We start from the raw sequence: 22,051 nt of genomic DNA, 5'->3' as shown, positions 1-22,051 counted from the left end.
AATGCTGTCAAAAGTATTGAAAAAAAATTACATTTAATTGTTGAAGATGTTCTGACCTGATCAGGGTTTTCTTTTATGTAAAAAACAGAGGAGCACACCATGTCTTGCCAGGACCTGGGAAGCCACAGCCAAGGCATGCACTAGTGTGGGAGTTCTGAGGTGCTCCCTGAGAATCCCATTTAGGAATAACGCTGGTGATTCCATTTGGCATCCAAAGCACTGAGGCAGTTCCCAAAACCAGGCTGCTCTTTTTAAGCTGTGACTAGAGCAGCATTCCTACTCATAACAGCACAGAAGCAATAAACCATAACAAAGCTAATAAATAATAAAACACCTTTTGTTGTCGGTGGAAGTAAGTACCCACTTAAAATTCAGAACCAGCTCACATGATACCCTAATGACATTTCAGTAGGACCACAGAGCCACTCAAAGTTAAACATATGGTGGCTGAAACAGCTTTTGAACAGCTTGGCCAGAAATTTATGTTTCTTTAACTGGGAGTGAATAAAGATTTAGATTTGATTGCAAATTATAGTAAGTCAACTAACAGCCTTAGTGGGAAGTGATATTAAAACAAAGAATGTAAGTATGCCAAAGATACCTCAAGATTTATTTCCTGAAAACATAAAGGGGACTGAAGTTTAAAGAGCGGCAGGGAGGAAGAGCAGGGAAGTAGGAGTGAGATAAGTGTCTAAGATGGCAGGTATATTAGGCCAGATGGCCCTTTCAAGTTTCTGAAATTTATTGCGTGTTTTAAAAAGTGACTTTTACAGAGGCTTTTTTACAATTTACCCAGATCCAAATAGTAACAAAGTATGAATGTAAGGGGTGTGCTACACCCACCACCCCCCCAAGTTATGTATGCTCTCTACAGCAATGCATGTATGACTGTCTGTGAATTCCTGATATGGACACTCACAAATTTACTAAGATGTTCTGTAAAATAAGTCATGCTCTCCTCCATATTTCAGAACTTCAGACACCATCCTTACTTTAATTTATGCTTTTATTTAGATTTCCACCTCCAGCTGATTACCATGATAGCTAAGCACGTTTATGTGAAGTTTGGGTTACTTCTTGGTTGCCTTAATGTGTCACAGGAAGCACGGAGGAAAGAAACGCTCAATCTGTTCTTCCATATATCACTTGGGAAACTCTTCCTGCTGCAGCGGGTGTTGGGTCCTGTGGACATTCAGGAACCACTGCTTTCATGGGGATAGCCTGGTATTTGTCTTCAGATAGTCTGGGTATTGCACTAGACAGTAGAAGCAAGTCTCTTAGACTAGGAAAAAAATTGTACCTCCAGAATCACAGGAAAAGTGTTTCCTGGAGCCGAGGGGACCAGAGGGGCCTTTTGCATCCAGAAAGGAGAGACATTTGCAGGCAGTAACAGAACTGCTGAAGAAGATCCCTCAGTGTTGGAGAAGAGAGTGGCTGTCTGCATCTCTACTGTCTCAGGTTCTGGTGTAAATCATGAGGAATATTGATTTCTTGACTATCTCTAGTGTTACCAGAAGTACTAAACTGGTTGGAGTGATACCATTGCTGATACCCAAATCTATGAAACAATATATTTCTAAGTGTTTCAGTGGATGAAGTATCATGATGATTCTTGGCACTGTAGCCACTTCTGGCTGTAATAGCTGAATTCGTAGGTTTTCACAAAATCTGTTGGGGGGTAAAGCATCCTCTCTTAGCAATGCTAAATGGAAGATTCCTTCTTTTGGGTGATGGAGGGCTGGAGAAAAATAACCATGAGTGCCAGGTGTCTGGAAGTGAGGTGGTGGTAAGAAGGCTTGACAAACAAATGAGTAGAGTCCCATAGAGAGAATAGGTGATTTGGTATGCTGATCTCCTTTAATTCAGAAGGATGTTAAAAGAGATGCAGAAGGAAATAACTTGAACAAGATGTCCTGTATCCCCCTCTTAGACCCTTCTCTGAAATAGCCAGCTCTGGGCTTAATGTCTGGGACTTCTAACTAGTCAACAGGCTCCCACAGTGTCCCTCACCTTGACATCATGTGGCTGGTTCTGATGGTTCCTCATATATTTCAAGAATCCCACAAAATTATTTTCAAGTAATTTTTGCTTGTTGTGCTTCTGGTCCCATGACAATTGCATTCTTAGCTATGCAGTTGTCTTGTCCTCAAAAGAAAAGAGTAGAGATTACCTCCCACTGAGGTAGAGTTTACGTAGTTTTAAGAGAGAAGAGAATTTCTTTATAGAATAGCATCAACAGGTTTGAAGTAATACTGGTTTGAACAAGATAGGACCTATGGTGTGGATCCTATGCCCAGAAGCCTGTATTGCTTTAATCAAGCCCTTGTGAAGAAACTGAAGGGCAAATGTTTGCTCTGTGTCTAGAAAGGGTAGTGGTCATCTTGTTTTGTTGAGTACTCAAGAGGTTTGCGGCGTTTTCACACAAGTATCAAAAAAGTTACCCGGAAAAACTAAACAAAAAATTAGTTAACTACAGAGTGAATTAGAATTTGTACAGCTAAAACAGCTAAGAGCTTATACCAGAGCTACCTCCTTCTAGTAAGCTCCCTTCATCTTGAATCCTGTAACTTGTTTCCTTCTAGCTCATAAGACTACTTGTCTAGGATCCCCATGCTAACTCTGCTTCTGATTTTGCAGATGTGTTTTTAGACTGCAGATTTGTGGGATAATATGTGATTATGTCACATTTAGAAAATGTTATAGACTGGATGACCAGTCAAGGATTCCTAGGGACAGGTCCTTTCTGGTATAAATGCCCATAAGGCTATAATACTTTAGCTGTGCTGATGATCTGACCCTCTGTCTACAGAATCTATATTCAAGGTTTTTACTTGCAGTGTAACCTTTCTTCACTGACTCCAATGGCAAAACACCACTTCCTCTTTCTCCTTTACTTTAAAACCTTGCAGAAAGTTCTTTTTAATATTTCTGTGTATGAAGGAAAATTCAGTTTCCTTATTTTAATAATAAAAATGCCGTTTTCTACTTTTTTAAAAAACAGTGCTATTACGCTTCTTTTCTTCGTATGAGTGCAGTTCATGTAGAAAAAGCTTTTCATGATCTTCTATGTGCTGCAGTTTGCAGAGAAAGATGTATTGGTTATGCCTGGTTTCTGGCCTGAGGAGGTTTTCTGGCCACATGCCCACTGTTCAGTAGGTTGCATTTGAAATATTTCCTAGAATGCCTCCCCTTTCAACCTTTCTGAAAACAAGTTGCCTTCTGTTGGAGTTTCATGGGAAAACAAAGCCCTGTAGAATACTTCCGTGATTCTTTTTACCTACCAGGTCCTCTTAGCTCTAAGGATGATGAATCTCTCTTCCACCCGACTCTCCTCCCTCTAGTTTCAGGCTTTTTAATTGCTGTTTGACTCGCCGTTATTATAAAATGCTGATCATTCTGCAATATTCAACAAATGCTTGTAAAATGTGTAGGAGGAAGACCACGTACTTCACACAGACCACTTCTTCAGCCCCTGCTGAGCCTAATCGTAGTGCACATACTGAATCTTAAAATTCATTGCCCGGATTTGAAAGAACTGATTTCAGACTTCTTTCAGAATAGATTTATACCAGATCATAGTGTATACCGCTGCCAGATGTTCATGTTCTTCTAGAAAGAAGCCCTTCTGCACATCATTGTCTGTCTAGCCAGTTTTGTAGTTTGACATTTCTTTGCTTCCTTCTACGTTTTCTATATTGCCTCAAGTGTGTTGGTGGCCTTCTTCTCCAAGTACACCCTGTCACAGGTTTCTAGTCATTTAGGTAGGTCTGAACTTAACATTGACTTAAATGGGAACAAAATCAAGTCTTAAAATGTCACAACATCTGGTTGTTTGGTATATTTAAGTTCATTTGTCATAGAGCAAGGAAGGAAATAAAATAGCTTCCACCTGATCTTACTTCCAATTCTTATTTTGCCAGTGCATTCTGCTTTTCAGTGATGTAAACATCTCCTTCTTCTGAATGGGTAAGCTGAAGGCAAGTGTTGGACACTGCTTATCATTTGCCTATGGCTTTGAGAAGGCATTTTCTTTTGTTAAAATTAGGGTAATGCACTTGTTTATGGGGAAATTAATTTTGGTGTAATGAACAGTGTAATGCTTGTGAGCATGAATGGTATGCAGTATTTATCTCATTTGGTTTAAAGTAATTGTTTTCACTGAGACAAGGAGTGCATATGGAATGGGAACTTCAGCAAGAAGCAAATAAAGTAACTTTTCAATTATATACATATAATTGAAAAGATGCTTTCTGAGATAACAACCTGATTTCCCTTCTGTTCTGAAGCTCTCTATGTGAGCCTTCCAGTACAAAGTCACTTCATATTAACTATTATTTTATACTCCTTCTTTACTGTGACAAGATAACATAGGTCTTTGTATAAAGAAGAGTCAGACTACATACATTTTTTCAAAAACAGACTGCCAACAACTAAGATATCTCTCAGAACTATGCATATTAATAAATATTGCCTCAGTTCTTTCTTCTTAGTTTTGATGTTTTGCTTTTCCTTACAATGCAGTAAGGAAAAAAATTGCGCAGTATAGTGTAATAAATAAATACCTGCGCTGATTTGACTGGTGGACTGGACATGGGAAAGTGGGCACTGTATTACAATTAACAGGGTAAATTATTCTGCATGAGGTCTTAGCCAAGTGAACTGCTTCCAGCTGGAGTTAGCATGACTGTCTCAACGTGGCACTTGCTTTGGACTGTAAATGTATACCTTATAGTAAGTACAACAGAAAAGAACTCCCATTGCATCAGCAGAAAAATGTGTAAGAGGGCATTAACATGTAAAATAAACAATTTTATAAAATTAGTTCGTTATGCGGAATACAGTGACAAACCAAAAATATGTTGAGAACCTTCACTCACAGATTTCTAGCATTGTTTTCGCTGCTTTAAAAGGCACAGACCTTATCTCAGGATGCTTTGTATCTAATAGATAATTATGAAAAAACAAAACACACAATAGAAGATGACTAGGAAGACTGGAGGTAAATTTTAGAATTTTCTTGTTGGTTGTGTTTTTTTTTACTTTATTTCAACAATACCTTTATATTATTTTTCTGTATGTGATCTGCCTAGTTTACATACACATAAAAAAGAAACACTGGCTTAAATGTAAATGTAAAAAGCAAAAAGACTTAGCAGTAAGACTGAAAAATCATAACTGACATACTGGGTCAGATTTTTCCTTTGGATGCACACAGCTTTCACTAAGGACAGAACGCGTGCGGGTATCGTTTTGCCCTGAGACACATGCTACTCCAATTCCCAAAGGCAAAATTAGGTTCTCATTGAGCATGGCTCTACTACCCTCCATCCTTGAGCAAGCGTCCTGCTGAATCCAGAAGGAAGTTTCCTCTGTGTAAAACCTTGATTTTGTCTCTTCGAGACCTGTTCCGTTTCTGCCTTCATACATGCTACCTCAGTACTTGTGTTGCAAGCTGGAATCCGTTTTCCTCAGTTACCAAAATAGTCCCAAATCACTGTTACAAAGTCTGAGGCTGTATTCTGGGTGTGTAATGCAAAATCTATTATCTACCTGGTCTGTTTTCTGCTTTTATAGTGTGATATTTTGCCATCAGTGTGCCACTTAAGCAAATGGAGAATAAGCTGGAATTTACACTCACAGGATATCCTGATAGAAGTGATATCGTGCCTGTTGCCTGCAGCAATTTAGTGTAGCCAAGCTATGGCATCCCTCTGTCCTGCTGCATGCTTTTCTCTGTGCCTAGGTAACAGGGGGCTACTATTGAGGGAATGCAAAAAAAGAATCTGGGGGGACAATTTGGGCCTTTTTTTAAAGAAAGTTACTATATTCAAAACATGAGTGAGACATAATCTACCTATTTGTAGTAAAGTCTACTAAACTTAACGCTTATTAATGTTATTTGAATAGTGATTACTATCTTTGTGACAGAAAAATCAGGGCATAAATTAGTTTTCTCTTCAGAGTCTGGTAGAATGGTTTTCTTTCTCCGTGTGTTTTTGGCTAGATTTTGGCTAGTCTAATTTATGTATTCTTCCCATCAGGATTATAGAGTCAACATCTTTCTAAGACAGAAGTGGAATGACCCCAGACTCAAACTGCCCAATGATTGGAGAGGTTCAGATACGCTGACAGTGGACCCAACTATGTTTAAATGTCTTTGGAAGCCGGACTTATTCTTTGCAAATGAAAAAAATGCTAACTTCCATGATGTCACACAAGAAAATATCCTTCTTTTTATATTTCGTGATGGAGATGTCCTAGTCAGCATGAGGTATTTTGTTGATACATTTCTACTCTTTTTTTTTAAATGACTTGATATGAAATATATATGCTGTGTTAGACTTAGTAACGTAGTACAGTTTATGACTAATATTTAAATTTATATGACAGTTTGTAAACAATACTATAATAAATTAAATTGTAGAGAAATCAAATGAAGGTGTTTTAAAGCATGTCAGTGGATAGAGCAGCAGGTACTAGAAGTTTGAAGCGTATGTACGTTTATATCTCATGTTAAGCTAACGCATTAAGTAAACTAGTATTTATGGAAACAAATTTTGAAACCTTTTGATAATTGCTTAGATTCCTGGAAGCATAATGAAATGGATAAGATATCTGAAGTAAAGCTTTCAGTAAAACAATGTAATTTGCACAGCACTTAAATTTCTACATCAACTAAAGAAAATGATTATTGCTTACTAATGATATAAGGAAATGCAGAAATTACAAAATTTGTGAATATAAATGTTTTGTAAAAATACTGCGACATAATCCCTGCTTAAGTTCCGTGCCTTACTGGACATAGATTTTTTCAGAAGACACAAAAATATTGCTTAATATCATTGCAATCAACACATACTTTTTTGTGGTTTGACTTGGTTTATCAAAGCTATACACCGTGCCATAAAAATAATCATCCACTGAAAATAGCAAATTGGTTGATTAAAAAGGATCTCAAAGTGAATTACACATCTGGAGAGTTTATAGACACAATGATTTGTAGATTTTCTTCTGATGTGAACTGAAACATATTACCCTGATAGAGGAAAGAAATGATTACCCTAATATACTGTAACTTTACCATTAAGAGGAAACCATTTCTGAAATTATGATCACATGAGCTATCTCTTCCTGGAGTAGAATTGGCTGGATAAAAGACAGAGGATGGGAGGGACTGGGTTCTTTTTTTGCCCATTCCAAATCAGGATGAGAAAACTCAGTCTCAAGACATTTGCTGACAGTGATCAGAAAAGAAAATATATTGGGCAATCAAAGCATTTCATTTGTCTCACTCTGAAGGTCCTGGTTCTGTTTTCCGTTGTTTCTGCAGCAGGTTTCGAAGTCTATAGAAATTAATATTTCAAAATAGAAAATCAATTTCAGCTATAAAAGAAACTTCCTATTTGAAATAACAAGTGTTAAATGAAACATTGAAACTTTTTTCAATTATTTTTCCAGGTTGCAGCTGTTCATAAATGAGCTTATTTCAGTCAATAGGTTAGGTTAATGAATAATGAATATTGAGTGAACACTCATAAAAATGTTTCTGATGGAAAAATTCTTCTCTAAAATCTTCCAAATAGCCAAATTCAATAAAGTTTGAAATTAAAGTTGTCCTCTAAAAATATTCTGTTGACTTTAATAAGACACCATGCTCATAAATGATACATATGCAGCTAAGATTAATTTTTTGAGGCACTGTGGTTTGATTACATGCTACTAACATTTTCATTTTTTAAAATATATAATTACTATGTCTTGTATTTTTAGTTTACAGAGATATTATCACATATAAATGAATGAATCTCCAGTTATCAAAATACTTGAATGACAAAATGCATGTGAGAGAAAGCTCTTGCCTGCATAAATAGTTAAGAATTAGGAAACCGAATGTAGGAATAAACAGCCAGTGCTCACATAAGGGGAAGTACGCAGTAGAGACCCACAGAAAAATATCTTCTGAATCCTGTGCTGTTCAGCACAAATCATCTGGAAAACTGACTTGGTGGATGCTTTTGATGATGCCAAAATATTCAGAACAGTAAAGATAAGAGACAGCAGTGAGAATTACAAATTAATTTAGTGACTAGGCAACAAAGTGTGAGATGAAATTCAATGTAAATAACTGAAAATTATGCATGTGGGAAAGAATTATTTTAACTTCACATAAAAACTGATTGGTTTTGAGGTGGCTATTAACAGCTAGGAAAACGACCTTTGGGGGTAATAAGGGCTAGTTCTCGAAAATGTTAGCTAACAGCTCAGTACTGGTTGAGAAAGTGAATTGAATTCTAGGAAGTGTTAGAGATCAAAGAGAACATTATGCCACCATATAAATTCATGCTATACTTGCATCTGAAATGCAAGGTGCAGTTCTGGTCTTCTCACTGCAAGAAGGGAGGCAAGGATGGTCAACTGTACAGAACAGCATCCTTCATAAAGAACAGCTAAGCAAGGCAGAACTTTTCACACTGAAAAAAACCCACAAGATAATTGAGGTGGTGGCATAGAGGTCTCTAAATCATGAATGACACAGCGACAATGGATGGGCATTGATTTTTCACCTTCTTTTCCTGTAAAAGGACTATGAGACAAGATCAAGATAGATAAAAAGAGATGATTAGAGTGTGTGCAGCTTAGCAATGGCATTTTGTGCTGCAGGATGCTGTGCATGATTAGAGTTTACATGGATTCCAGAAAGCAACTGGAAGCAAAGCAGCTTCTTGAAGGTAAAAAAATCTGTCGAGGTCCCTTAAATGCTGAAGCATCCCTTCTGGTTTAGGAGGTCCTTGAGGTGCAGCTTTTGGGACACTGATGGGTATCTGCCGAAATATCGTTTCCTGATTGTTGTAGCCTCATATTCTTGTTAAGGAATCTGCCATTGGCCACTGCTGGAAGACAGAACGCTGTTCTGTGTGGACCTTTGATTTGGTTATTCTTATGACTTAGATGCATTTTTTCATGTAGTAGTAGGTCTCTAATTTGTGAACTACTGTATGTTTAAAACTCTCTATAAAATTTATTCTTGGACTAGCAGAGATGGCTCAGTTTCAAACTGTTACTTACTATAACTTTAATTGAGTTTTTCTGATTTTTTAGAAGCTGAAAATCAAATACCTGTGATTTTTTTTTTTCTTATTGCTGTCTACTGTTTACATGGCAGCTCACATTGGTTTTAAATTCCATTTCTGTATTTGCAGATTGTCTATTACTCTGTCGTGCCCTTTGGACTTGACCTTGTTTCCTATGGATACACAGCGCTGCAAGATGCAATTGGAAAGCTGTATGTAAAACAGTCTGGGCATAAAAACAGTTGCCTTCTAGGCATGCCTGAGAATCAACCAAAAAATGATCAGTTCTGTATTGTTCGTGTCAACATTTTTAATGAATCTTGAAAGGAATATTCACTGGTTTCTACCAACGTACATTTCCCTATCAAAAATGTATCTTATGGTTATGGCACCATGCACTCTGTTTATAGCTTTTGATATCTAACAAAATGACAACTGAGGAGTTTTATAAAAGCATTTGCAATGAACTTACTAAAATGGAAACACATATTAATTGGAAAAAAAGAATCCACGATTTCCCCAGGTAGTTTTAACTTTGACAACCTGTGCTGCCTTGTAGGTTGTTGGGGTCCAGTTTATCCCCTTGCATTGATGAGGCATGGTATTGTTTGAAACTCTTTTGATACAGTTCCAAAGGGAAAGTGTTTGATGCCAATACATTGAGAGCGTTTAGTATGAAACCTTTTGAAAGTAGTTTCCAGATGTGCTGTGGATGTAGTCAGGCATCTGTCCCTTACCAATCCTTCCCTGGTGTGTAGGTGATTTGATCTTATGAAGGGACAGACAGGTCTCATCTCTGAAGGTCTTCATGCCATGCTGGAAGTTGCAGACAAAATGTTTCTGAAACCCACCTTCTTCCCTGCTCCCCAAGTACAAGGGTGCCTACTCAAGTACAGCCTTTTGCCAAGACTCCGATCCCTGGTGATCCCTCTTTCATGGTAACTTAGTTTTCCTGAGTAAGGACAAGTGTGAAGCAGAGAGAAGGAAGGTGGCTTGCTCCAGCCCATTCCTGCTATTATACAGAAAATTTCTTCCGTTGTTACTCCACCAGGTCTGGTGGGGAAGGTGACGTTAGGGAAGGGAAAACAAAAGCAAAGAGAGAGCAAGGTTATTCAAAGCTGAGCAGGGCATCCCAGTGGGGACAAGGGTAATAATAACACTATCAGAGTTTTACAATTTAGTTTTTGATTTCCAGCATTTCTCTTTAGAATTGTAGTATGTCCATAGTAGTTTCGCCCATCACTAATATGTATATGCACTGGCTGAAGTAAACTCTTACGGTAAACCCAAATCAGTTTGGGGTTAAACTGGAGTTAGACAGTAACATTAATGGAATTTTTCTCAAGCTTTCTCAGTCTGGGTTGCTTTACAAGCATTGCAAGGTATGATTATTCAAGGAAGAACTATTCATAAAAAAATTATCAATAACTTTATTTAATCTTATTTTCTTTCTCCATCCTAAATTGATATATTCAAATTCAGGAGGGGTTTGCTCCTTTGGAAAGACAGTGTGCACTAAACTTTCTTCTACCTGTTAATTCAGTTGTCAAAAGTTAGACTGGTACCCATGACCTCCTGTCTGTACCTCCAGTTCCAACAGTGGGCTTGCTTTCCCTGTTAGCCATTGGCAGGTTTTTTGTACTTAAGTTAGTTTCAAAACAATATTTTTTTTCTAGTTGCTAGATTTCCAAAACAAAAAAGGCCACCAGTTTTTACTAAGTTGTTCTTGTTTCTACAGTTATGATCCCTAGTTCTACACATTCCCTATAGACAAAATGTTCAATATCCAGTAATTGTTATCATAAAGGATCTTGGCAGTTTTGTGATTTGCTGTATGTTGTAAGGGGATGAGACTGATTTTATGAACGAAGCATTAAAACAACTAAATTTTTTTTGTATTATTTTCCATCATGGAGCTCTGAGACATTGTGATTTTTATTAAGTTGTTCTGAATCCTAAAGAACTTAGTTTATGAAAAAGTTTACCTTCTATAATCACAGCTATTTTTCAAAGATAAAAAAATAATCTGCCTAATGCCTCCAGAAAAAGAATGGTTCTTTAAACATTTTTCAGAGGCTTTGAATTGCAAAACGCTGCATTTCAACTCCGTCTTTTTTATGTTTCCCCATCTCTGTTTTCATTTAACATACATTATCTCTGTTTGAATTAAGTTAATCCTTAATAAACAGAAGGTAGCAGGAAAATGGCATGTAAAATCATGATTAAGATTATGCATATTTAATCAATACTGCTTTATGCTTGAATATTGTGAGCCTAACTTTCCCTGCCTCTCCCTTGGTGGTGGTGTATATACCATGACTTAGACACTCAGATGTATTCTGGAATCTGTCCATACTCAGGAGATCATGGAGGCACTGAATCGATTGCAGTAGGACTACACGTCTACTTAAATTCCTGGACAAGAATTTCCTGAATACTAACACTTTCACGAATCAGGGCCTTTAATCTGAACCACTAAGCATAAAGGCTGTTTTACACAAAAGCTAAGATTCATCACAGTAATTGAGTTGCTAAATTCTTTTGAAGTTAGTAGGACTTGTGAGCGCTGTTAAAGTTCAGTATATTTTTCATACTTTGCTGGAGTATGAATGAATATGAGGTTTTGCTTTCTTTGTTTAAACAGTAAGTACTGTAGCATTATCACTGATAATGTAATGTTCTACCCACCTGGTCCTAATTCAGGCCTACATAAAAATTCAGTTGTGGATTATTTCATTTTTTAAGTTAATTCTTTGAACAGGAAATAGAAAGATAAATAATGAAAGAAACAAAAAAATGAAAGCAATATGATACATATATACTAGATTTTCTTGCAGAATTCACTCTGATTGACATGGTTCTTTAAGTGATTATTATTATTTTGTTCTTGTAGTTGGTTACACAACTGATGACTTACGGTTTATCTGGCAGTCCGGAGATCCTGTACAGCTGGAGAAAATCGCTCTGCCTCAGTTTGATATTAAAAAGGAGGATATCGAATATGGTAACTGTACGAAGTATTATAAAGGCACAGGTAGGTAATATAAGTGATTTTCTTGGTAAAAAATTTAAACTTCCTTCAGTTACTGTTTAAGGTTCATGTCTTACATTCTATGGGAAAAAATATATTACTTTTAACAAACCACTAGTTTATATAGTAGTAACTACCCCATATGCTTACTGCAAACTTATTCAGATACAGAAACATCTAGGTTGAAGATGAGATTAAATGGGTTTGCTCACATGTTTTCCAATCTTACCATCACCATTTTCTTTTCTATAGTCCTAATAGCTTTTTATACTTGTAAATGCCTAACTTTTCCGATAGGTTGTTCACGTAGAATTATGCCCGTTGCAGCAAAGTAGGATAATTTTGGTTTTCTGGTTTGACTTCTGTGGATCGTATTAAAGTGTAATTTCAAATGCTTCTCCCTGTAGGTTCTTCCTTTCTCTGAGTGTTCTGGAAAGTCTGTCATTATAGAAAGCTGCTTACAGTCCTCAGTCCTGTATTTATTCAATCCTATGATTATTTTCTGAGTGTGGGCACAAATTTATTCAATGCTTTCTGTACTCTGGCTTCTAATGATTTATCTTTTCTACCTTGATTGATTCCTGCCTATAATTATATCCAAACTGCTGTGCAACCGCAAGACTTTCTGCAACAGCAGAAGTCAGCAGGGTATATTTTAGTGAGTGCTCTTGCATCATATGAGTAAATCTCCCATTAAAACTCACCGAGGATGGCTGTGGCTCTGTAGCTTCTGAGGATCCTCTGCAAGATTCTTATTGACTATTCAGCTGAAGTCGAGGGTCTGTTACTTGCAGTTGCTCCTGAGCTAGAACTGAAGTCTGACGAGATCTCAAGTAACCTTACGAGGTCTTAGAGTTCAGGAATTTAACTTGAAAAAGATAATGAAAATTGAAATGGGGTTTGTTTTTTAACTGAAAAATGAGTGTGTTCTTAGCCTAACTACATAACTCAGCATCTCAGATGGTTTACCATTTGTAAATATTATGAAATTAGCTCTCCTCAGGAAAATTCTGCATTTGGGAAAGCACAGCCAACAAATGGTAGTGACTGCATTCAAATCTAAGTTGGGGTATGGTAGAAGCTTACTTAGCAGTGAGAAAAATATTTTATTCTTAAATAAACAATGAATTTACTGAAAAAAATAGGATATAAATTAGTGAAAAATTAAAGGGATGGATCTTGCAATTCCAAAATGAAATTTATACAAATGGAAATATTGGAAAACTTACATTCTATTTCAGGGAAAAAGGAAATACTTACTCAAGATTGCTATCTTGTTATTGAACTTATCATGATCATATTGGGTTTTGCCCTATATCTAAAATTAAACATCTAAAAAATCATTAGATATTTTAGGCATTTTTAGGAACCTTAAAGAAAAATCTAAGTGTTGTACACTTTACCATTATACAGGAAAAAAAAATCAGTAGTGTTCCTTCAAGTTTCAGCACCTTGTGACCACAAATTAAAATGATGCTGTGCAAAGTGCTCAGTGAAATGGTCACATTTTCGTAGAATTGTAGAACAGTTTGGGTTGGACGGGACCTTTAAAGGTCATCTAGTCCAACCCCTCTGCAATGATCAGGGACATCTTCAACTAGATCGGGTCTCTCAGAGCCCCATCCAACCTGATCTTGAATGTTTCCAGGGATGGGGTGTCTACAACCTCTCTGGGCAACCTGTGCCAGTGTTTCACCACCCTCATTGTAAAAAATTTCTTCCTGATATCTAGTCTTAGCTTACCCTCTTTTAGTTTAAAACCATTACCCCTTGTCATATTGCAACAGACCGTGCTAAAAAGTTTGTCCTCATCTTTCTTATAAGCCCCCTTTAAGTACTGAAAGGCTGCAATAAGGTCTCCCCAGAGCCTTCTCTTCTTCAGGCTGAACAACCCCAACTCTCTCAGCCTGTCCTCATAGGAGAGGTGTTCCAGCCCTCTGATCATCTTCGTGGCCCTCCTCTGGACCCACTCCGACAGGTCTGTGTCCTTCTTGTGCTGAGGGTTCCAGAGATGACCACCAAGTGGGGTCTCACCAGAGCAGAACAGAGCAGGAGAATCCCCTCTCTCGCCCTACTGGCCATGTTTCTTTTGATGCAGCCCAGGATGTGGTTGGCTTTCTCAGCTGTGAGCACACATTGCTGGCTCATGTCCAGCTTTTCATCCACCAGTACTCCCAAGTCCTTCTCAGCATGGCTACTGTCAATCCCTTCATCCCCCAACCTGTATTGGTACCAGGGGTTGCCCTGACCCAGCTACAGGATCTTGCACTTGGCCTTGTTGAACCTCATGAGGTTCACACGGGCCCACTTCTTGAGCTTGTCCAGGTCTCTCTGGATGGCATGCCATCCCTCAGGTATGTTGACCACACCATTCAGCTTGGTGTCCTCTGCAAGCTTTCTGAGGGTGCACTTGATCCCACTGTCTATGTCATTGATGAAGATATTAAACAATTTCGGTCCCAATATGGACCCCTGAGGGACACCACTTGTCACCAATCTCCATCTGGACATTGATGACTACCCTCTGGATGCCACCATCCAACCAATTCCTCATCCACTGAACAGTCCACCCATCAAATCCATTTTTCTCCAATTCAGAGAGCAGGATGTTGTGGGGGACTGTGTCAAAGGCCTTACAGAAGTCCACGTAGATGACATCTGTAGCTCTCCCTTTGTCCTCTGATGTAGTCACTCCATCATAGAAAGTGATTATGTTAGTCAGGCAGGACTTCCCCTTGATGAAGCCATGCGGGCTGTCTTGAATCACCTCCTGTGATCTGTCCTCGATGTGCTTTAGTGTAGCTTCTAGGAGGATCTGTTCCATGATCTTCCCAGGCACAAGACATGACGCTGACAGGTCAGTAGTTCCTAGGATCCTCTTTTCTACCCTTTAAAAAATGGGCGCAATGTTTCCCTTTTTCCAGTCACTGGGGACTTCACCTGACTGTTATGACTTTTCAAATATCATGGAGAGTGGCTTGGCAACTACACCAGCCAATTCCCTCAGGACTGAGGGATGCATCTCATTAGGTCCAGTAGACCTCTGTATGTTCAGGTTCCTCTGGTGGTGATGAACCTGATCTTCACTTACAGTGGAAGGGACTTTGCTCCAGTCCCCGTCTTGCTCAAGAGGCGTGGGGAGAGAGGTTGCCAGTAAAGACTGAGGCAAAAAAGTTGTTGAGCACATCAGCCTTCTCCTCATCCGTTGTTACCAGTTTGCCTGTCTTGCTCATCAGGGGCATATGCTTTCTTTGGCCTTCCTTTTCTGGCTGCCATACCTGTAGAAGCCTCTTTTTATGCTTTGTGTCCTTTGCCAAGTTCAGCTCCATCTGTGCTTTGGTCTTCCTGACCCCACCCCTACACAACTGGGAAGCATCCCTGTACTCTTCCCAGGATACCTGCCCTGGCTTCCACTGCCTTGGGCATTTCCTTCTTGCCCTTTAGTTTGACCAGCAGGTCTTGACTCATCCATGCCGGCCTCTTGCCTTCCTTTCCTGATTTCTTACACCTGAGGATTGAGAGCTTTTGCGCTCTATGGAAAGCATCCTTAAAGATCTGCCAGCTCTGTTCTGCTCCCTTGTCCCTGAGGGCAGTTTCCCAGGGAGTCCAATTGACTAACTCCTTGAAGAACTTTCATGTGCGTGTGAGATTTGAACGTTAAAGAAAGAGCATTAGTGAACTGTCAGAGTGGGTAGAGTGACAACATGATATTTTAAAAAGTTTTCATAATTCTTGTTTTGCAAATCCTTTTTTGTTTAGAAATTAAGAACATCCATGTTAATCTCATAATTGACTGGAATTAATACTTCACCAATGTGAATGGAACATTTTAGTACTCTGAAATATTTTTAGAGGGTGTAATCAGTAATCAGTAGTTGTTTGATTTACATTAAATTCTTATATTGAAGGTCTTTCAAAAAGCAGATTTTGCAAACATAGTTAAAATTAATTCAGTGAAGGATTTTGTCAGGTAATCAAGAGGCAGTGTTGCATGTACAAGCAAATTTTCAAAATTATGGCTTATGTAGGAGATTCTTGCCAATTGCAAAGAATTTAATCTTTACTGCCTATTTACATCAACTGACATTTTATCATACCCACCTGAGTAGAAAGACAGTCAACAAATTTGGGGTGACTTTTTGTGGCAATAAATTGAATATTTAAATTGGCAAATTGCAAATGTATGGTAGATCCAAGTAGGTCCTCATGAGCTGAATGGTGAGAGCAATGGATACTATTCTCTGCCTGATGAAAGATGATACAAAGCCATACAGAATGCATTTCTGGCATAAAGACAACAAATAATGACCTTGAAGGTCATCCCTCATTTGAAAACAAAATCTAAAAGTGACTGGAAACTATTCAGACATTATAAAGGGGAAACTTGTCAGACAACAGATCATTGACGAGGATAAAATGAACTATAAAATACCATATAGTGTCTTCTACACAAGGCAATGTTTCCTTAATGTTTTATTGTTTTGTTGCTTTAGTTATTGTATGCACGAGCAGCACCTTTAAGATGATTTATCATTCTACAGCACTTAATTGATAAAATATAGAAGATAAATGGATGTATTTTTGACAGATTCTATCTTCTAAATCGGCTTTGCACCAACTTTATAGGTATAGACTGATCTGAATTGTGAAATTGTTGTAATATAACATAAGAATGCCTTTTCCTTGTGAAAGAATAGTTCATGAAGTTGTTTTTACAACACTATTGTGCTAATATTAACATAAAAATGCCAGTTCTGCTAATTGAGTGAAAATACAAACAGATTTTTTTTTCTGGTTGTCAGACTTCCTGATCCATCTGTTATCTCCAGCAAAACCTCTAGTATCTACAGCTTTGGCTTTTTTATTGAATTCATCTTAATGGATATCCTCTGAAATGTTTATGTGCTTTAGATCCTCATTTTAAAAGATTTGAGGCAGTATTCCGTGTTCAAATTCAAAACTTACAGTGTTTTAGAGCCTTTTTTAAAAAGTCTGCACCAACTTTAGAAGTCAACTGTACCAGCTTTCAGTACTGGGGGAATCTCTGCTTAGAGTCACGTTTAGATCACCCCTTTTCCATTCTAAACTTTCTACAGCAATATTTCTTAATTCTATCTTTTGCACGAATTAATGCTAAGTAGGATTTTCAGATGAACTTAAGCTAGTATGACTGCTAGACCCCATTGGTTTTATCTGGACTGCATCTTGAAGCCAGCATCAAGATGAGAGTCGCTTTATCTGCCTGTTACTGATGTGCTGCGAAAAGAGGGAGGGTACCTTATAGAGCACAGGGAGTACCGCATGCCTGACCACACTTGGTGGTTATATAGAACTGGTTTTCAAACATTTTTTTTTCCAAATTGAACTCTTTGCCTTTATAAAGAAAATCAAATGATTGAACTTTTGCTCTTAACTTAAATAGAAAAAGGCCTGGAAGACACAGATCTGAAGAGGTTGACCTGCAAAGCACATTAAACGTTAATGCATTTATTTCTTTAAAGGTTATTACACTTGTGTAGAAGTAATCTTCACTTTAAGAAGACAAGTTGGATTTTACATGATGGGTGTTTATGCTCCTACACTGCTAATTGTTGTTCTGTCCTGGCTGTCATTTTGGATCAATCCTGATGCAAGTGCTGCAAGAGTCCCACTGGGTAACCTGCGTTTACACATACCGTCACAATCCACTTTAACGCCATTGAGCCATTCTCAGTTGCTTTGACAACACGACACTGGACACGGAAAGCAACTTCACCTCCATTGTCCACTCATCATTTTCACTGAAACCTCCTCATTCCTAGTCCTGTAAAATCCACGTCCACATTAAGACTTCGCTTGATAAAGGTTCCGGTGTTTGTGTGATAACCACGCTGTCTGTGCTCGTCTCAACCTGGACAAATCTGATCTTATCCATGTATGGGTGATGCTGCAGACACTGTGGGAATATGCAGTTTCTAGGAATTTGAACTTTTGAATAATCAGTAAGAAAGCAGGATGATGAGTAAGGCTCTAAAAAGCTACCTCTTGGAGCAGTTTTTCTGAAGATTAATAAAAACAGAATGAGGTCTGGAAGAGAATTAGCACCCTTGTTACCTGATTGGCTTTATTTCATTAGAGATTCAGTTCATGAGAGTACTTCAGGCTGGTGCATTCATGCTGCTCAGCACAACGTAGTAGGCAGGCCCGTCATTTATTATGAAGTAGTAGGACACGGAGTTAATCAAAACAATATTATCTTGACTAATTGGATTGTATATGTGACTGCAGCTCTGGGCTGGCCAAACCTGCTGACCCCAAGAGCTCAATAAACTGCAGAGCCAGGCTTTTGCATCCTGACACTCTGCCTATTTGGATTCCCTTCCCCATGCCATGACTTTTCCTTCCCCGTGATCTGGCATCCCCATGCTCCCCTTTTCCCCGGCACTCCCACCTCCCCAAGTCCATACTTTCCAATTTTTTTCCACATCCCAGGAGATTCAGTGCACCTGTTATCAAGACCCCAGAGGTGCAGTTGCGGAATCCCTCCATCTGCTTGCCTTCCTCAGAAACCTCTCAGCCACTCTTGAACCTCCACACCCCCACGTGCATGAACATGTGTTGATAAGCACTGGAGACGCTTGGAGTCAGGACCTGCCACATCACTTTACCAGCCTGTGTAGATAATCTGCAGAGTCTTACAGCAGTGGGTACCTGAAATCCCTGTGTTGAGTCAGCTGGAGCAGGAGCGGTGCTGAGTTTTGTTAGGTGGAAGAACGTCCACTTACCTCCTGGCCTGAGCCCCATTGCTCCCATCTCTGGTCATCTACCATTCCTCTTTCTTCTCCAGTGGTGTGACATTAAGACCCACAAAACCCCCACAATTTAAGAAGGGTGTTCAGGTCCTTGAATGCATCCAGAGAAAGGCAACAAAGTTGGTGAGAAGGCTGGAAGAAATGAACTGTGAGGAACAGCTAAGGACTTTGGGCTTGGCTAGTTTGGAGAAAAGGAGGCTGAGGGGAGACCTCATTGCTCTCTACAGTTTTCTGAGGAGGTGAAGTGCAGAGGGAGGTGCTGAGCTCTTCATGATTCAAAGCTGGGCTAGGGGAGGTTTAGATTGGACATTAGTAAACATTTCTTTACCGAGAGCGTGGTCAAACACTGGAACAGGCTTCCTAGAGAGGTGGTCAATGCCCCAAGCCTGTCAGTGTTTAAGAGGCATTTGGACAATGCCCTTAACAGCATGCTTTAACTTTTGGTCAACCCTGAATTGATGAGGCAGTTGGACTAAATGATCGTTGTAGGTCACTTCCAACTAAAAATAGCTTATTCTGTTCTAAAATCTGGAGAACCGTGACTGGAGTGCTACTTTTGGCTTGTGAGCCACAGTTGGCTACATTGCTCTAATTAAATGTAACAAAACTGCTATTTCATTACATTTATTGTATCTTTTTTTTTTTAGAGGTCTATTTCAGAATACAAATCAGCTTTTATTCTTTTGACCTTTAAAAATATTAATAGTTACTTCTGGAGGACTCACAATCTGTATTAGTTTGATAGCAAGTAACAAGTATAATCTCTTACCTTGAAAAGTAGCAAAGATGCATTTCATAATGCGAAACATAAGACATTTTAAGAAAAAAAAATGTGGGGAAAATGTCACAGGCATTAAATTTAAAAGATAGGGACAAGATCTGGAAATATTTTTCACATACTGAGCTCCAATGCGATCAAAACCTGAGCTGTATTTCCGCTTTTATAATCCTGCACTTCAAATAGCCAACCAGATAGGCTTATTAATTACATATTAGATTTATTAGAGGCATAGTGCTGATTTATGTAGCATGGATGTCTTTGTGACTAAACATGCATGCTTATTTATTATTTATTTGTTTCATTTATTTTAAGTGTTTATTGGCTTCTTTTATGTATTCGCATTTCTGAAATAATGCATTTTCAAAGATACTAACAATTGCCCTGGTTATGTGACTTTTCCTGAATCCCCGGAGAAGCAAAAAAACCTCTAAATCTGACCATCCCGTAGTCATGAGTCAGTATTCAGTAATGGAAGTTGTTAACACTGTTACTGGGGTAAAACTTATGTTTCTTCAGTTTGTAGGAGGGCAACAAACTAACTCTTCTAGCTTGAAGATAGCAGAGCTTGAAATCTAACAAGATTAACATTAATGTGTTGAGTGAATGATACCTAATCCCAAGAAGGTGTTACCAATGCCTGCTACACTCCCAATGGCTAGATACAGATCTCATCAGATGAGAAACTACTTCGGATTTACTTATGAATACCTTAAAACAGTCACCCCTAGCATTAAGTACAGTGGGCTACTGTTCCCCATGGCAAGGCAGCTCAGAAGTTTCCAGGTGATTTAGGAATACAAGACACTTTGCAAGCCAGTAAGCAGAATATGTTTTTGTAGACTGATCAATGTTCTGGGAAAAGGATGTATGTTTATTTGAAGAAAAATCCTGTGTCCATGTAGGAACCAAGTAAGTTGCAAGCCCTGTTTAAACCTGTGTCATTTCACCCAACTAGGTCATCTGGTGGTAGGGAAATCCACAAAGGACTGGTGTCTGGACAGCTGTGGCTAAGCAATGTAAAGGCTGATATCACTGAAAGCTTCTGTCTAATTAGATGCTGGTGTTTCACTTTTTAATGAGCCCGATAGAGGACTCTGTTCTTTACAAGCAGGAAGCATGCCAGCATCTGTTTAAAAAATTCCTTTCTTTCCTTCACCGTTGTGTGATCCCCGAAGGGAGTAAGATCTTCCCTGGAGCTATAGGGATCTGAGGGATGTCAGATTCTGTCCACCCACAGCAGCCTGATGGCGTGGAGCATTAGTCCAGAGTGCGGAGTACAACAGGGCAACTGAAAGCTTGGCATAGTGATCAGTGATATATTCCCCATGTCCAAAGGACAGCTAGGTCTGCAGCCAGGTGTGCCCTCCCTCTCACTCCTGTCCTCAGATCTGTCTTAGTTCTAGTCATTTCATTTTACAAAATTGTAACAAATGCAGGGTCTCAAAGGAGACACATAAAGATATATGATAAAACTTTAGTATGAAGAAGGATTGGCACGATTATGTCTTTTAGTTTGGAAATTTTAATGAGAAAAGAGAATGTATTAAAGATATCAAATTATAAGGAAGGCAAGACAGAATATTACCTTTTTAATAACATTAGTGAGATGAAGCCAGACATTTTTAAAGCAGTAATATAAACCAGAAAATACTATTTTAGGCAGCACATAAATAACCTGTGGAATTTAGTGCCAAGAGATAGTGCTGAGGCCAGAAAGTTTGATGGATTCAAAAAAGGGAGATTTATTTATCTGGCAGCATGCGCTGAAGTGCTTTGCTGGACTGGCACTTTCAGATATTATCCACATGTAACCTTAGGTAGTATTTTTAAAATAGTAGCTCTATACAATCATGCTTTAGGCTGGGAGCTAACTAACCTTACTGATAAGCTAAACTTTGCCATCAAGAGGGATGCCACACTAGGGGCAAAAATGTGGAGGTATTTCCTGGAAAGGTGAACTTTCCCTTTACTTTGCAAGTGTGGAGGAAGGAGCTCTGTCCCTTCTCTTTAGTGCTCCTTGAGAAGAAAAGGGGAATTATTTTTTTTCCTTTTTTTTTTTAATAAGTAATTTTGCCATTTATTTGTCCATTCTCTGCACTCACGTTTGAGCTTTGCACTGTATTAGGTAGGTACCTACTGCAGCTGGTGCCAGAGGTGTGACTTACAGCTCTGGTACTAAGCTCTCTGAAGCCATGCCAACTCTGATCTGGCAGAAAATGATTGCTTAATAGAATATTTCTGTTCTCACTTGATTGTTACCTTGAAACCCTAGAAGTTTCTCAGACTTTGAGAATGAACTTTTCATCCTAGGAAACCAGAAAAATGGAAATTAGCAGCTGGCCACCATGACCTCAACTGCTGTACTGAACAAATTGAT

At 38.6% G+C, this 22,051-nt stretch overlaps 1 protein-coding gene across 2 annotated transcripts in view; it reads left to right on the top strand.

Moving 5' to 3' along the window:
• GLRB (glycine receptor beta) overlaps nt 1-22,051 on the top strand; it is a 54,932-nt gene that overhangs the window by 16,588 nt on the left and 16,293 nt on the right. Inside the window, exons 5-8 of one of the 2 annotated variants that reach the window (XM_054202897.1) lie at nt 6,042-6,271; nt 9,201-9,283; nt 11,965-12,105; nt 17,604-17,756. In XM_054202897.1, coding sequence (XP_054058872.1) covers nt 6,042-6,271; nt 9,201-9,283; nt 11,965-12,105; nt 17,604-17,756 — 607 coding nt within the window. The remainder of the gene's footprint in view (nt 1-6,041; nt 6,272-9,200; nt 9,284-11,964; nt 12,106-17,603; nt 17,757-22,051) is intronic. The other variant, XM_054202898.1, reaches the window with a different exon arrangement.

The sequence above is a fragment of the Rissa tridactyla genome, chromosome 5 (genome assembly GCF_028500815.1).
Source record: "Rissa tridactyla isolate bRisTri1 chromosome 5, bRisTri1.patW.cur.20221130, whole genome shotgun sequence".
Classification (NCBI taxonomy): domain Eukaryota; kingdom Metazoa; phylum Chordata; class Aves; order Charadriiformes; family Laridae; genus Rissa; species Rissa tridactyla.
Note: the sequence above shows the minus strand (reverse complement) of the source record. Positions and strands in the feature narration are given on the sequence as shown.